Here is a 17,952-nt window from a genome sequence, read left to right as displayed (position 1 = left end):
AGCTGAAGGCAGGAACAGGTTATGGGTTGTTTCAACACAGAAGAAAATAGTAAATATCGGTAGAGGCTTCGCTGACTTAAACATTTGGTTTCTATTCTAAACAGACAAGAGATTAGACAGAACCAAGTCATGGCTGGTTCACATAATGCTAGTCATAAGAATGACCTCTGCACCCTGTGATCGACCCTCTGTCGATGTGACCTTTTTCAGTGAAACATCTATGGTACGCATTATATGGTTGTTAGATTCTCGTTAATTGATCACACCAGACCTGTGTGATAGGTGTCAGGTGATGCCACTGCGACTGACAGGCAGTAGTAGCTCCCTGTAGAAATTCAAAAATGAAAATCTCCCATCAAAAAAGACATAAGTATCCAAACCACCATGATCTGCTGCATCTCAGTTCAATAGGTGTCACTACAGTCCTTGGTTCAAATCACCTCCGGCCGTGATTGGGAGTCACATAGGGAGGTGCACAATTGGCCCAGCGTCGTCTTGGTTTGGCTGGGGTAGGCTGTCATTGTAAATAAGAATGTGTTCTTAACTGACTTGCCTGGTTAAATAAAGAAAACATGTTTTTGACTAAAATGCTAATGCATATTTGCATAAAAAAACAAGTATCTCATGGAGCATAAGAACCAGTGTGAGAATGATCCATTAGAGTGCATTACACAGATTTTACAAAGTATTCACCATAAGCAAATATGCAAATATGGCGCTGGAATGCAAATGAGGGTGAATGACTGCACAATTTCAACTCATAAGCATATCTGCACAGTCTCATGTGACGTTTGTTAAACCTTAAACCCAACATAAACCAACAAAATAAAAATAAAAATCGAATACATTTTGGGATTCAGAGTTTTACAGCATCTATGAGCAGTAAAGGTTTAATCCCTTACACTGTGAGATGTAACAGAGTGTGAGCATTTCATCTCCAGAAAAGCAGAGCTGTCACACCGCATCACACAATCAGCTTGGCCAATGTGTTTTTCACGCCCGGTTTCCTTTCCACTGCATTTCAGCATCTGGCCATCCGGCTGCTGACTGACTAACAAATCAGAGAGAGCCTGATTGCTGTTTTCAAAATGAGAGAAAAAAATGGATCTGTTCGTAGTAATGTTTTTTATTTGAATGAAATTAAGCTATTGAAAGATATCCACACGATTGATGTGTTGTGTGTGATTCAGGCGCACTTTTGATCTAGCGATTTCATGGATCTAAGTTGTATACTGTAGATCCCACCAGCAAAAAGAAAAACTGGTTTCTCTGCTCCCCCCCCCTCTCATGACTATAACTAATGAATGTGGATGGTGCTTTGGGGGCTTGCAGTCTTATTAATGTGCTTGGCTGTGCTCTCGTCAGGTTACGGTGAAAGGTTCAATTGCTCTGGCGAGGCCCCCACCTCAATAAACAGCGGTGCTAAAGAGGTTTGTTTATTGGGCAGACCTTGGCTTGACCTCTGGAGCTGCGGGACCTGCCTTGTGATTACCTCAGTGTTGGCCCTGCCCTCAGAGACCAGTGGCTGGCAACTAGTCCACTTCCCAGGCCTGTCGAGTGGCTGTGTGGTCTGGCCTTCTCTTCAAAATCAATCACACTCACTCCGCATAGTGGTGCACCCACCTCTGTGGAAACGAACATGGCTTGTGGCCATACTACAGGCGCTTGGATACTAGTAGATTTTTGGAAGACTAATAATGTACTCAAGTGAGTTTATCATGAACATTTGAAACTTCAGGTCTTTTCCCTGTCTCTTGTAGCCTGGGGTTTCATTTCATCTGCTGTTCAGTGTTGCTGTTCCAGTGTTGTTGTTTTGTCTAATGCAGAGACGTCTCTCCAGTCGGGTATCGTTGTGACCTCATTATTTCAATGTGATGTCACAGTTTCTACCTTTTCGCCCAGGGGACTCTCACTGACTCTCTCCCCATCACTAAAATCACTCTGAACTTCACAACAGTTCTCCTAAAGCTGCAAATGTCTGTTGTTATTTTGTTATATTGGCTTTCTGTTCGAAGCCAAAAAAAACTCCAAATCAATATGTGACCCCAGAGCACCGTACATTCCTGTCTACATCACCCTCTCCTCATTTCAGTGTCGCACAACTAATAAGTGTCCATTAATTATTTACAGTGAGATCTGTTGGAGCGAAGAACTGATCCATATGACTGCTTTTACAGTGAGATCTGTTGGAGCGAAGAACTGATCCATATGACTGCTTTTACAGTGAGATCTGTTGGAGCGAAGAACTGATCCATATGACTGCTTTTACAGTGAGATCTGTTGGAGCGAAGAACTGATCCATATGACTGCTTTTACAGTGAGATCTGTTGGAGCGAAGAACTGATCCATATGACTGCTTTTACAGTGAGATCTGTTGGAGCGAAGAACTGATCCATATGACTGCTTTTACAGTGAGATCTGTTGGAGCGAAGAACTGATCCATATGACTGCTTTTACAGTGAGATCTGTTGGAGCGAAGAACTGATCAATATGACTGCTTTTACAGTAGGCTACATTATCCTTGCACCTGAACCATTGTAAACAACCTCACCTCTTCACTGTGATAGCTGATAGCAATGTGTTGTGGTGAGCTTTCTGGCCCAAAATGTCGGCCTGACATCGACTAGTTGGAAGCTACTAAAGCCATACAATGTCAAGTGCTTTGAGGACCTGGTGGAAGAGATACGTTAAGCCATGTAAAGCCATACTGTATAGGAAATATTTTACATTAAGTATTGTGTTATAACATGTTACATAGTAGGTGCTTTGCATTTACCCCGTAATAGTTGAACAGTTTACGTTATTGCACATATTAAGTTATTACACAATTTGCTGACAGTAATTACACACCATCATTATGATGAGGATGTGTTCGACGTGCCCATAGAGATGCATACAGTATCTACTGTAATTGTGTTGACATACCTATGTGACTTCTGTGTGACGAAGCGAGGGTCAGCTGTCCCCAGAGAGACACCAGACAGACGGCCAACAGCAGCACCCTTCTGCACACGCTCCGTAGGTCTCTCTCCCGCATTCTGAAAAGACAGGGTGGGGAAAATTTGTTCAGTCACATATCAGTCATTAGGGCATTTTTGGGGTGTCATGCAGGAGTGGCGTAGCGACAACACTACAGCACAGCTCCAATAACATGATGCGATCTCTATTGTACTCCACACATTTCACTGTAAGGTGACTACAACTACACCTGTTGTATTCGGGCGCATGTAACAAATACAATTTGATTTGAATAAGAGTAGGTTCCATGTCAGCTCTGCCCTGCACAGAGACAGCAAGACAAAATCACAATGGAGAAAGCAACTGGCTTTGTGCGTTGGACCCTTTACGAGCACTAGTGATCAGCATCATCTGTCCCATCCTGCTGATACAGTACAATGTGGCTTCCTTCCCACAAACCAGAATAACAGATTCAGGATCTTAACTTGATCACCCTGTTGCTGGGTAACTTTTTGGCAATGCAGGAAATTAAAAACTTGTAGTGTATTTGAGGTTTCAAAAAGCTTCTGAAGCTTGTAATTTCCACTTAGAAATTTCAGACTTAATTTTCCATTATGAAAAAAATATCAACCCTTACAAAAATGCAGTGCTTTCCTCTCATCACTGTGAATTCCAGTTTACTGTTTGATCGACTGCAAGGATTCGTGTTTCGCATAGCTTTCTTCACAGAGACGAACACACCCATATTGATTCAGTGTGAACTGACTTAGGTAAATAACTTGTTAGTATTCACGTGTAAACATACAGAAGACAGGTGCTTTTCATTTCTCCTAAAATTATGTGTTGTATTATCTTACCAAAACATAGCTTCAGGAACGCTGCAGCAACCACAAACCCACCACAACCTCCAGTATTGTACTTCTCTATAGTCCAAGAAGATCTACAAATGGAATGTCTGACTGGCCCTTATTCCTCCATTTCCCTCTTTATAAACGACGCCTCACTGTCCCTTTTCCTCCCGTCTCCCTCTTTATAAATAACATCAGACTGTCACTTATTCCCGTTTCCCTCTTTATAAATGACGTCTGACTGTCCCTTATTCCCCCGTTTCCCTCTTTATAAATGACATCTGACTGTTCCTTTCCCCCCCGTTTCCTTCTTTATAAATTATGTCTGATTGTCCCTTTTCCCCCCGTTTCCCACTTTATAAATTACGTCTGACAGTTCCTTTCCCCCCCGTTTCCCTCTTTATAAATGATGTCTGATTGTCCCTTTTCCCCCGTTTCCCTCTTTATAAATGATGTCTGATTGTCCCTTTTCCCCCGTTTCCCTCTTCATAAATGACATCTGACTGTCCCTTTCCCCCCCGTTTCCTTCTTTATAAATTACGTCTGACAGTTCCTTTCCCCCTGTTTCCTTCTTTATAAATGATGTCTGATTGTCCCTTTCCCCTTCGTTTCCCTCTTTATAAATGATGTCTGAATGTCCCTTCCCCCGTTTCCCTCTTTATAAATGATGTCTGATTGTCCCTTCCCCCCGTTTCCCTCTTCATAAATGACGTCTGACTGTCCCTTTCCCCCCCGTTTCCCTCTTCATAAATGACGCCTGACTGTCCCTTTCCCCCCCGTTTCCTTCTTTATAAATTACGTCTGTCTTTCACTCATTCCCTTGTTTCCTCTCCCCCTCCTCCCCCTAGAACCGGGAGGGAGGTTACTAGGTAATAGTGTTTGGGTGGTCTGTCTTGGCTAGCATTTCCCAGCTCACTAATCTTCATGTAGTGTTCAGGGTCTGTTGTCCAGTAATACAGTGTGGCTGTGTAAGAGGTCCTGGGAGAGGACTACAAACAATGCAATCAGAGGCTCATCTTATTACCAACAGAGCATGCTCCGCTCACAGGAAAACACAGTCACAAATCACAGGCATCCTTTCAACGCCTTTGCAGTGTATCCACTTGAATTAGTGAAAAGATTGTTTTCATGTAAAGAGCTTAACTCTTGCTTATTTGGCAGTGGCTGGTGAAGGGAGTAGAGAGGGACACATCAACAGTTGTAGAGCTGGGTGGCATCTAATGGGAGGTTCTATCTACTGTAGCCTATGTAGAGGAGGCTTCTCTGATGGCTTCTGTCAGGTACAACCAGACCTGGATTCGGATATAATTTTTTTCCCTTTCTTTGAGCGTTTCATTCAGCCAGCCTTGAGTGCCAGATGGGTGTTTTTTTTAAAATCATTTTGGGGCAATTCCATTTTGACACCTGGTTCTATTGCGCCGCCAGGTAAGATGAATTAAGCACAGCAAGAATGTGAAATAAAACAAATACTATTTGAACCCAAGTCTGGGCACAACCTCAATCTACCTAACCAGACCAGACCAGGCCACCGTGTTCAGGTGGCTGAAGGGACTTGGAAAACAGGACAAGTATCCCCCTGATAGAGATGATGATGGGACCAGGTGGCGTATCAGAATGGTTGGGAGAGGAATGGAAAACCAGCTGAACAGGTGAAAATATCGCTTGGTGTGTAACGGTTGTCTGACGAGGAGGAGTAGTAGGAAGGATCGGAGGACCAATGCGCCGCGTGGTAAGTGTCCATATTGTTTAATAAGAAATATGAACACTGAACAAAACAAAAAACGACAACGTGAAATAACAAAACCGAAACAGTTCCGTGTGGAACAAACACTGACACGGAAAATAATCACCCACAACTCAAAAGTGAAAACTGGCTACCTAAGTATGGTTCTCAATCAGGGACAACGATTGACAGCTGCCTCTGATTGAGAACCATACCAGGCCAAACACAGAAATCCCAAATGATAGAAAAAGAAACATAGACTGCCCAGCCCAACTCACGCCCGGACCATACTAACACAAAGACATAACAAAGGAACTAAGGAACTAAGGTCAGAAGGTGACACGGTGACTACTGGTGCTAGACCTTTATGTGCTTTATTTAGCCAACTCGGACTATTGTTGTCACACCATACACGTATGGCATGACAACGATTGTCAGACGAGTTGGCTCAACTCCATGCATGTGGCAAAATTATAGAGGAGTTGGCTCAGGCACATACAGGTCTGGGACATAACACCACCAGGGTAGTTGAGGGAGGCTGAGGGATGGTCTTTCTGCATACAGTGGGGCAAAAAAGTATTTAGTCAGCCACCAATTGTGCAAGTTCTCCCACTTAAAAAGATGAGAGAGGCCTGTAATTTTCATCATAGGTACACTTCAACCATGACAGACAAAATGAGAAAAGAAATCCAGAAAATCACATTGTGGGATTTTTAATGAATTTATTTGCCAATTATGTTGGAAAATACGTTTTTGGTCAATAACAAAAGTTTATCTCAATATTTTGTTATATACCCCTTGTTGGCAATGACAGAGGTCAAACATTTTCTGTAAGTCTTCACAAGGTTTTCACACACTGTTGCTGGTATTTTGGCCCATTCCTCCATGCAGATCTCCTCTAGAGCAGTGATGTTTTGGGGCTGTTGCTGGGCAACACAGACTTTCAACTCCCTCCAACGAGTTTCTATGGGGTTGAGATCTGGAGACTGGCTAGGCCACTCCAGGACCTTGAAATGCTTCTTACGAAGTCACTCCTTCGTTGCCCGGGCGGTGTGTTTGGGATCATTGTCATGCTGAAAGACCCAGCCACGTTTCATCTTCAATGCCCTTGCTGATGGAAGGAGGTTTTCACTCAAAATCTCACGATACATGGCCCCATTCATTCTTTCCTTTACACGTCCTGGTCCCTTTGCAGAAAAACAGCCCCAAAGCATGTTTCCACCCCAATGCTTCACAGTAGGTATGGTGTTCTTTGGATGCAACTCAGCATTCTTTGTCCTCCAAACACGACGAGTTGAGTTTTTACCAAAAAGTTATATTTTGGTTTCATCTGACCATATGATATTCTCCCAATCTTCTTCTGGATCATCCAAATGCTCTCTAGCAAACTTCAGACGGGCCTGGACATGTACTGGCTTAAGCAGGGGGACACGTCTGGCACTGCAGGATTTGAGTTCCTGGCGGCGTAGTGTGTTACTGATGGTAGGCTTTGCTACTTTGGTCCCAGCTCTCTGTAGGTCATTCACAAGGTCCCCCCGTGTGGTTCTGGGATTTTTGCTCACTGTTCTTGTGATCATTTTGACCACATGGGGTGAGATCTTGCGTGGAGCCCCAGATCAAGGGAGATTATCAGTGGTCTTGTATGTCTTCCATTTCCTAATAATTGCTTCCACAGTTGATTTCTTCAAACCAAGCTGCTTACCTATTGCAGATTCAGTCTTCCCAGCCTGGTGCAGGTCTACAATTTTGTTTCTGGTGTCCTTTGACAGATCTTTGGTCTTGGCCATAGTGGAGTTTGGAGTGTGACTGTTTGAGGTTGTGGACAGGTGTCTTTTATACTGATAACAAGTTCAAACAGGTGCCATTAATACAGGTAACGAGTGGAGGACAGAGGAGCCTCTTAAAGAAGAAGTTACAGGTCTGTGAGAGCCAGAAATCTTGCTTGTTTGTAGGTGACCAAATACTTATTTTCCACCATAAAAATCCTACAATGTGATTTTCTGGATTTATTTTTCTAATTTTGTCTGTCATAGTTGAAGTGTACCTAATTACAGGTCTCTCTCGTCTTTTTAAGTTGGAGAACTTGCACAATTGGTGGCTGACTAAATATTTTTTTGCCCCACTGTACATACTGTATACAGACTGTATAATACACATCTCCTTCTCAAAACCCATTGGAGGAGAAGGTCAGAGGCGAGGGACTTTCAGAGGCTTTCTCATCCAATGGGATTTTAAGAAGGAAACGAGGACAGAGGACGTGAGGAGTATGCAATTGAGATTTTCCCACAGTACATCTCCAAAGCTTAAAGATGCAGTATTTCCTGGTTAATGACAGAGATGAGTCGTTGGGACCAATCGGGCAGCTGGGTGGACAAAGCTGATGTGTCGTGGTTGGAGGGCAAAACAAACCGGTGTTGTTGTTGTTGAGGCTGTTTTTTTCTGTGTGATGCAGCTGGCTGTGTGCCACTTGTCATGCCCCCGAGCCAAGCCAAGCCATGACTACTCTTTTGCAACAGAACCTAGATAAACATGCATCTTTCTAATGAATTAGATAGAGAACATCTGGGCATAATAAATAGCATACCAAACCGGCTTCATGGAATTATATTTATAAGGGTTGATCATTAAATGTTTTCTGGTTATGAAATTAATCATATTGCACAGAAATCAGCAGTTATTCACAAATGAATCCCCCCCAATGTGTTGTACCTACCAAAGACAATACATTATGTATAGCACCTCTGAATTCCTTAAAATGAAACCACAACATGGAATTTCAACACATTTATCATACCATATATTGTAAATAAAAGCATACTGTACAGTGATTTGACCAAACCTACATACAGGATCAACATTGAATCACCTTATCAAGTTTGTTTTGAAGGAAAGTTAAAAGGCAAAAAAATAAAATACAAAGTGAAATGCTACTTTAACCGTGGTAAGAAGAATTCTCCCAACAAACACTCCAACATATTGGACAGAGTGAGTCAGCAATGCAGGCTTGGGTTGCACTCTGTACCTGATTTCTATAAGAGTGGTATGGTTTCAGATGAGAGGCTCAGCTGGCTTATTTTCTCTAATTAGTCCCTTTGGAATTCTTCCCTACATGTGGGAAGATGCCTGACATATTTATTTTTGTTCCTGCTTCTAAACTCCCTCTCATTCCTCCAATAAGGGATGTACTGTAGCCAAACTGTAGAGATGTTCAGGATGGAACAGGATGTACTGTAGCCAAACTGTAGAGATGTTCAGGATGGAACAGGATGTACTGGAGCCAAACTGTAGAGAAGTTCAGGATGGAACAGGATGTACTGGAGCCAAACTGTAGAGATGTTCAGGATGGAACAGGAGGGTTACTGGAGCCAAACTGTAGAGATGATTCAGGATGGAACAGGATGTACTGTAGCCAAACTGTAGAGATGTTCAGGATGGAACAGGAGGGATACTGTAGCCAAACTGTAGATATGGTTCAGGATGGAACAGGATGTACTGTAGCCAAACTGTAGAGATGTTCAGGATGGAACAGGAGGGATACTGTAGCCAAACTGTAGATATGGTTCAGGATGGAACAGGATGTACTGTAGCCAAACTGTAGAGATGTTCAGGATGGAACAGGATGTACTGTAGCCAAACTGGAGAGATGCTCAGGATGGAACAGGATGTACTGTAGCCAAACTGTAGAGAGGTTCAGGATGGAACAGGATGTACTGTAGCCAAACTGTAGAGATGTTCAGGATGGAACAGGGGGGATACTGTAGCCAAACTGTAGAGATGTTCAGGATGGAACAGGATGTGCTGTAGCCAAACTGTAGATATGGTTCAGGATGGAACAGGATGTACTGTAGCCAAACTGTAGAGATGTTCAGGATGGAACATGAGGGATACTGTAGCCAAACTGTAGAGATGTTCAGGATGGAACATGAGGGATACTGTAGCCAAACTGTAGAGATGGTTCAGGATGGAACAGGAGGGATACTGTAGCCAAACTGTAGAGATGGTTCAGGATGGAACAGGATGGATACTGTTGCCAAACTGTAGAGATGGTTCAGGATGAAACAGGATGGATACTGTAGCCAAACTGTAGAGATGGTTCAGGATGGAACAGGAGGGATACTGTAGCCAAACTGTAGAGATGGTTCAGGATGGAACAGGAGGGATACAGTAGCCAAACTGTAGAGATGGTTCAGGATGGAACAGGATGTACTGTAGCCAAACTGTAGAGGTGTTCAGGATGGAACAGGAGGGATACTGTAGCCAAACTGTAGAGATGTTCAGGATGGAACAGGAGGGATACTGTAGCCAAACTGTAGAGATGTTCAGGATGGAACAGGAGGGATACAGTAGCCAAACTGTAGAGATGGTTCAGGATGGAACATGATGTACTGTAGCCAAACTGTAGAGATGTTCAGGATGGAACAGGAGGGATACTGTAGCCAAACTGTAGAGATGTTCAGGGTGGAACAGGAGGGATACTGTAGCCAAACTGTAGAGATGTTCAGGATGGAACAGGAGGGATACTGTAGCCAAACTGAGCTCCTACCTTCTGGGCTCTCTGCCTGGACATGCTAAGCTAGGCTGTAGCACAGTTTGGGTCTGGACCAGCTTTGGATTTAGACCCAGACATCTGCTACAGTATAGTACACAGAGGGTTGAGATGTAAAGAGGCAATGACTGGAATGGTTTCATGGCAGGAATCCAGAGAGGAAAACAGGAGGGCATGCTAATCCAGGCCTCAGGTGGTTTACAGGTTCATGGTTCATGACCTAAAGACCAGTAGATAATCAATAGATTACCAGTATATCAACCAGTATATTACCTGTATGTCACCAGTAGATCATCAGTAGGTTAACAAGTATATTACCAGTATATTACCTGTATGTCACCAGTATATCATCAGTATATCGCTAGTATATGACCAGTATATCAACCAGTAGATCATCAGTATATCACCAGTAGATCATCAGTAGGTTAACCAGTATATTACCCGTATGTCACCAGTATATCACCAGTAGATCACCTGTATATCATCAGTAGATCACCTGTATATCATCAGTATATCACCAGTAGATCACCTGTATATCACCAGTAGATCACCTGTATATCATCAGTATATCACCAGTAGATCACCTGTATATCACCAGTAGATCACCTGTATATCATCAGTAGATCACCTGTATATCATCAGTATATCACCAGTAGATCACCTGTATATCATCAGTATATCACCAGTAGATCACCTGTATATCACCAGTAGATCACCTGTATATCACCATTAGATCACCTGTATATCATCAGTATATCACCTGTATATCATCAGTATATCACCAGTAGATCACCTGTATATCATCAGTATATCACCAGTAGATCATCAGTAGGTTAACCAGTATATCACCAGTAGATCACCTGTATATCATCAGTATATCACCATTAGATCACCTGTATATCACCAGTAGATCACCTGTATATCATCAGTATATCACCTGTATATCCTCAGTATATCACCAGTAGATCACCTGTATATCATCAGTATATCACCAGTAGATCACCTGTATATCATCAGTATATCACCAGTAGATCACCTGTATATCATCAGTATATCACCAGTAGATCATCAGTAGGTTAACCAGTATACTACCAGTATATTACCCGTATGTCACCAGTATATCACCAGTAGATCACCTGTATATCATCAGTATATCACCAGTAGATCACCTGTATATCATCAGTATATCACCAGTAGATCACCTGTATATCAGCAGTATATCACCTGTATATCATCAGTATATCACCAGTAGATCATCAGTAGGTTAACCAGTATACTACCAGTATATTACCCGTATGTCACCAGTATATCACCAGTAGATCACCTGTATATCATCAGTATATCACCAGTAGATCACCTGTATATCAGCAGTATATCACCAGTAGATCACCTGTATATCAGCAGTATATCACCAGTAGATCACCTGTATATCATCAGTATATCACCAGTAGATCATCAGTAGGTTAACCAGTATATTACCAGTATATTATCCGTATGTCACCAGTATATCACCAGTAGATCGCTAGTATATGACCAGTATATCACCGGTAGATAATCAGTAGTTAACCAGTATATCACCAGCAGATCATCAGTAGTTAACCAGTATATTACCAGTATATTACCCGTATGTCACCAGTATATCACCTGTATATCATCAGTATATCACCAGTAGATAATCAGTAAATCATCAGTATATCACCAGGAAATCACAAAGATATCACCAGTATATCACCGGTATATCACCAGTAGATCACCAGTAGATTATCAGTAGATAATAAGTAGATTGCCAGTATATCACCAGTAGATAACCAGTATATCACCAGTTGAAAACCAGTACATCACCAGTATATCACCATTAGAGAATCAGTAGATTACCAGTATATCAACAGTAGATAACCAGTATATCCCCAGGTTATCACCAGATGATCACCAGTATACCACCAGTATATCACCAGTAGATCATCAGTAGATCATCAGTAGTTAACCAGTATATTACCAGTAAATTACCAGTATGTCACCAGTATATCACCAGTATATCACCAGTAGATAACCAGTATATCGCTAGTATATCATCAGTAGATCATCAGTAGGTTAACCAGTATATTACCAGTAAATTACCAGTATGTCACCAGTATATCACCAGTATATAACCAGTATATCACCAGTAGATAACCAGTATATCGCTAGTATATCACCGGTAGATAATCAGTAGTTAAACAGTATATCACCAGTAGATAATCAGTAAATTGTCAGTATATCACCTGTATATCACCAGTAAATCACCAGTATATCACCGGTATATCACCAGTATATCACCAGCGGATCACCAGTATATCATCAGTAGATCACCAGTAGATTACCAGTAGATAATCAGTAGCCAGTACATCACCAGTAGTTCATCAGTAGATTACCACCAGATTATCACCAGCATATCATCAGTATATCACCAGTAGATCATCAGTAGTTAACCAGTATAATAACAGTATATTACCAGTATGTCCCAGTAGATAACCAGTATATCACCGGTAGATAATCAGTAGATTACCAGTATATCATCAGTTTATCACCAGTAGATAACCAGTATATCATCAGTATATCACCAGTAGATAACCAGTAGTTAACCAGTATAACATCAGTATATCACCAGTTGAAAACCAGTATATCACCAGTATATTTCCAGTAGATAATCATTAGATCACCAGTATATCACCAGGTTATCACCAGTATATCACCAGTAGATAACCAGTATATCAACAGCATATCACCAGTATATCCCCAGTATATCACCAGTATGACAACAGTATATCACCAGTATGTCACCAATATATCACCAGTAGATGACCAGGATGTCACCAGTAGATAATCAGCCGTTAACCCGTATATCACCAGTACATGACCAGTATATCACCAGTAAATCACCAGTATATCACTGGTAGATAATCAGTAGTTAAACAGTATATCATCAGTATATCACCAGTATATCACCTGTATATCACCAGTATATCACCACCAGTATATCACCAGTAGATAATCAGTAAATCACCAGTATATCACTGGTAGATAATCAGTAGTTAAACAGTATATCATCAGTATATCACCAGTATATCACCTGTATATCACCAGTATATCACCACCAGTATATCACCATTATATCAGCAGTATATCACCAGTAGATCACCGGTAGATAATCAGTAGATGTCCTTGTAGCACCCTACTGAACCCTATGGATAACCCAGACTAGGCTCAAAATGTAGCACACAGGTGAATGCATCATTAGCATGTAACGTACTAGCCAATGGTGGAGATGGTCACTTTCAATACCACTAGGCATGACAGAGTGCCAGCCCTCGACTTTGCGCCACACTGAATAACTGACACATTTACAGATTCTTCGAGAATACTTAAGCATGGTCTGTGGCATGCAATCAAGGAAACAAAACCCAAACATTCTGGAACTTAAATGCAATTAACATTGGAGCATATGGCTAGATTGGCAGTGGAATGCAGAGTTGAGTGGGTTTCTATTTATGGCATCACCCTACTTTGGTAGACTTAAGAACCAAAAGCGTAACCCACAGAGATGGGAATTTCAATACTTTTAAGAAAATATGTAGATCTATTTCAGATTGATTTGAAGTGATGCATAATCAATGATGCATCCAGCCTTGTCTAAAAGTTAAGGTTACAACCAGTAAAGAACATCATGGGAAGACTTCAGTTGGGTCTTTAACCATGACCCAGGGGTAGCTTGTTGACACCCAATTGTATATATCCCAAGAAATCATTTTGAAAACAGAAACACTATGGGCGATGTTCTAAACTCAGACTTTCACATACAAATCATTAATTTATGTCAATGGGAGACTTTGTGAGAGTTAAACTTCCAGTTTAAGTGCACGGATCTCAAGTCAAAATACTGCCTTATGATGTATAACAGATTAGTTTAAATCTTGGATCAATCCTGCACACACAAAAAGTATTTGTCTACCAGTTGGAATGGGTGAAGATTTACTCAGCTCTGTTGCCCTCGGTCTTGGAAGTATGGATTTAGAAAAGATATTTGGGCTGAGGCTTATGAGTCCAAGGCACCCACCCAGTGCTCGTCTGTGGTGCGTAGAGAACTGCCACGGTTCTGTTTCTGAACCAATCAATTAGAACTAGCGCCATTGTGCTTCCAGGGAAATAGCAACAGCATTCTAAGAGCTATTAGTTTGCACTATTTAACAATGGCTCCAAGATATCTGCTCCCCTTTACAGACACAGACACTCTCTCCCCTGGTTCTCTCTCTCTCTTTCTCCCTCTCCCCTCTTTCCCCATCTCTCTCTCCCTTCTCTATCCCGGCCCTCTCTCTCTCTCTCCCCCTCTCTCTTTCTCTACCCCCTCTCTCCTCGCTAAATCCCACTGATTTGCATACTTCTTTCTGGTTCAATAACCCACCACAAACACACTGAGAGCGACTGGCAACCTTTATCTCGTCTTAAGCTGACAACCAAATTGGGGTTAGAAGTTGAATGAAGCCCCAACAGAATTCAGCAAACCAGAGTAGAGAAATGCGGCTGAATCTCAGAGTTCACTCCCCACTGGGGTCTCAGAGTTGGCGACATTAGTTCCAGTACTGGAAGAGGCTGACAAAGCCCTGTTGGACCTGTTAACGGAGCTAAATTTGGGAAGGCTGACCTGGCTGAAAAGATCCCCTCCAGTTTATAATATGGCAGAGGTCATCTCAATAATGTTGGAGCTCCCCTGCCTGCCACGGGTAGTACATAATGCCTGGCTGCACTCTCGGAGTTCTCCGAGTTATATGGTCCCGCACACACGCGTGCACCCACACACACACTCCTGACTCATCCACTCTCCTCCCAGCGTGTTTTGGGCAGTGCACTCAGGGTGGATAACCTAGGGAAGAGGTGAGGGCTCAGATAACTATTGTGTTGCTACAGAATACACCCAAGACCACAAGGCTGGCTACAGAGCAGCAAGAGGAACTGCCCCTCCCTACCTTCAGGCTATGCTCAAACCCTACACCCTAACCTAAGTACTCCCACCCTTATGAGACTGCAGCTCCCACTCTGCCCAGTCCAAGTTCTTCTCTGTCCTGGCACCCCAATGGTGGAACCAGCTTCCCCCTGAAGCTAGGACAGCAGAGTCCCTGAACATCTTCCAAAAACATCTGAAATCCTACCTCTTCAAAGAGTATTGTAAATAATCCCACAGCATGCCTATCTTCAGTTGGACTACCCAGTGGTTCTGACCGACAGCATGCCTATCTACAGTTGGACTACCCAGTGGTTCTGACCGACAGCATGCCTGTCTAGAGTTGGACTACCCAGTGGTTCTGACCAACAGCATGCCAGGCTACAGTGGGACTACCCAGTGATTCTGACCGACAGCATGCCTGTCTAGAGTTGGACTACCCAGTGATTCTGACCGATAGCATGCCTGTCTAGAGTTGGACTACCCAGTGGTTCTGACCGACGGCATACCAGGCTACAGTGGGACTACCCAGTGGTTCTGACCGACAGCATGCCTGTCTAGAGTTGGACTACCCAGTGATTCTGACCGACAGCATGCCAGGCTACAGTGGGACTACCCAGTGATTCTGACCGACAGCATGCCTGTCTAGAGTTGGACTACCCAGTGATTCTGACCGACAGCATGCCTGGCTACAGTGGGACTAGCCAGTGATTCTGACCGACAGCATGCCTGGCTACAGTGGGACTACCCAGTGATTCTGACCGACAGCATGCCTGTCTAGAGTTGGACTACCCAGTGATTCTGACCGACAGCATGCCAGGCTACAGTGGGACTACCCAGTGATTCTGACCGACAGCATGCCTGGCTACAGTGGGACTACCCAGTGATTCTGACCGACAGTATGCCAGGCTACAGCTGGACTACCCAGTGGGCAAAATTATTGCATTGATGTCAGGCTGACATCTTATATAACGTCATGGTCAGGTTGTATATTTGCTGTAAAAACACGTTTCTACACTGCCAAAACATGACTTCTTTCTCAGACACCTTGAAATCATTTTTTTATTATTATTCTGGTTTACCTGATTGTATAATGTATATTCAACCGTCTTTTAAAAGGTATTTTCAAATATTTGAAAGAAAGAATCCACTCCTTAGCACCGCACGCTAACTACCCTACTCTCAGTTACATTGAAATTATTTCCACGACTGGATTAAAGATTTTGCGGATATATGGCAGAATTATTAGCATTTTAGAGGAATTAACTCCCAATAAGCTTTGCTCGTTGGTTCTATGCGGGGGGCTTTTCGTCAAAGCTGTTGTCACTTCTGATATAGACTCACACATCAAATTACATTTTTGGACTGTGTGTTCCATTCCCCTAAATGAATATTCAAAACCGTGAAGAGAACACATAAATTGAATGCATGAGCTGTAATAAGATCAAAGTCATGCTAAGTGGATCTTCAAGCTTTATTTCCACATTTCATCCAACAATGTGTCTGCTGAGGCAGAAAATTATACTGCTGCTTTAAAGCAATATAAGTCACTCTAGAATAAACACAATAAACTGTGATGCTCGTACTCATGTGATTAAACTCCAATACGACTGAATGCCCAGATGTGAATTATCAGGAAACTGATCTCATAGAAAGTGACTGATTATGGGGCTGAACCAGCCATGCCAAGCACCAGCCTCTTTCACCATGGACCTGTCCATTACATTTCCCCTTCAATGATCCTCAATGATTTACTGGCATAATATTCTAACTCTAGAGTCACATGATGTGGAACATGATGAAGCCCACTGGTTCCTGTGCCCGACCAGGCTGGCAATTACAAAGTAATGGGAGGACTTTCTGCTGACCCCAATACCACCTCCAAATTAAATGTTGCATGAGGTAACCTTTCATCCCTCTTAGAGGAATGACAGAATCTTGATGCTATTTCCCCTTTAGCAAGCACTTTTTTCCCAGTGAAGCCCTACATTGAGTCTTAAATAGGTTAAACTTGAAAGCATTCAAGATTTTGCAAAAACTTTTCAAACTGACATTGCATCTTCAGAGTAAAACTATATTTATGTGATAAAGAGCATCTTAAATAATCCCACAGCACCCCCTCTCGCACCGTGAACCAACCCAACCCCCCAAAAATGTAGAAATAAAGCCTTTCATGAACTAACACTTGCACTTTTAGCGGTTATCATAAGAATCTCAAAGTCTTTCAAAAGAAAGAAAGAAAAAAAACAATACATCATCATGAGTAGCCTAGCTATAGTTAGCTACAGTAGGTCAACCAATACATCATCATGAGTAGCCTAGCTATAGTTAGCTACAGTAGGTCTACCAATACATCATCATGAGTAGCCTAGCTATAGTTAGCTACAGTAGGTCAACCAATACATCATCATGAGTAGCCTAGCTATAGTTAGCTACGGTAGGTCAACCAATACATCATCATGAGTAGCCTAGCTATAGTTAGCTACAGTAGGTCAACCAATACATCATCATGAGTAGCCTAGCTATAGTTAGCTACAGTAGGTCAACCAATACACAATGACCTACTCATGATGATGTATGGGTTGACCTAGTGTAGCTAACTATAGTTAGCTAGGTCAACCAATAAAGGACAAGTCTTTGAGTGTATGCATCATCTAAAGTTGGAGAGTACAGTTCATGGCTTGATCAGAGGAAGGTGGTCAGGGAGATGGGTGATGAAGAGTCTGGTGATGATCATGTAGAGGGCTACTGTGGGAACCAGCCTGAGTCATGTAGCTACTGGACTTCTCTTTCACTCTATGTTGCAGCCAATTGGGTGACGTCTCAGCAGCTCTGGGCGCCTGAAACTCACCACTACAAAGTTCAGAGTAGTAGCCAGTCGTCCTCACCGTGAGTCCTCTGC

At 42.5% G+C, this 17,952-nt stretch overlaps 1 protein-coding gene across 2 annotated transcripts in view; it reads right to left on the bottom strand.

Annotated features, from left to right (window-relative positions):
- The window catches only part of LOC115143482 (chemokine-like protein TAFA-2), a 165,427-nt gene that overhangs the window by 69,848 nt on the left and 77,627 nt on the right, over nucleotides 1-17,952 (bottom strand). For both annotated transcript variants that reach the window (XM_065000810.1, XM_029683949.2), the window contains exon 2: nucleotides 2,926-3,038. In XM_065000810.1, coding sequence (XP_064856882.1) covers nucleotides 2,926-3,037 — 112 coding nt within the window. In that variant the 5' untranslated portion in view covers nucleotide 3,038. The remainder of the gene's footprint in view (nucleotides 1-2,925; nucleotides 3,039-17,952) is intronic.

This window comes from Oncorhynchus nerka, linkage group LG15 (assembly GCF_034236695.1).
Source record: "Oncorhynchus nerka isolate Pitt River linkage group LG15, Oner_Uvic_2.0, whole genome shotgun sequence".
In the NCBI taxonomy this organism is placed as follows: Eukaryota; Metazoa; Chordata; class Actinopteri; order Salmoniformes; family Salmonidae; genus Oncorhynchus; species Oncorhynchus nerka.
This window is presented reverse-complemented; position numbering and strand designations above follow the sequence as displayed.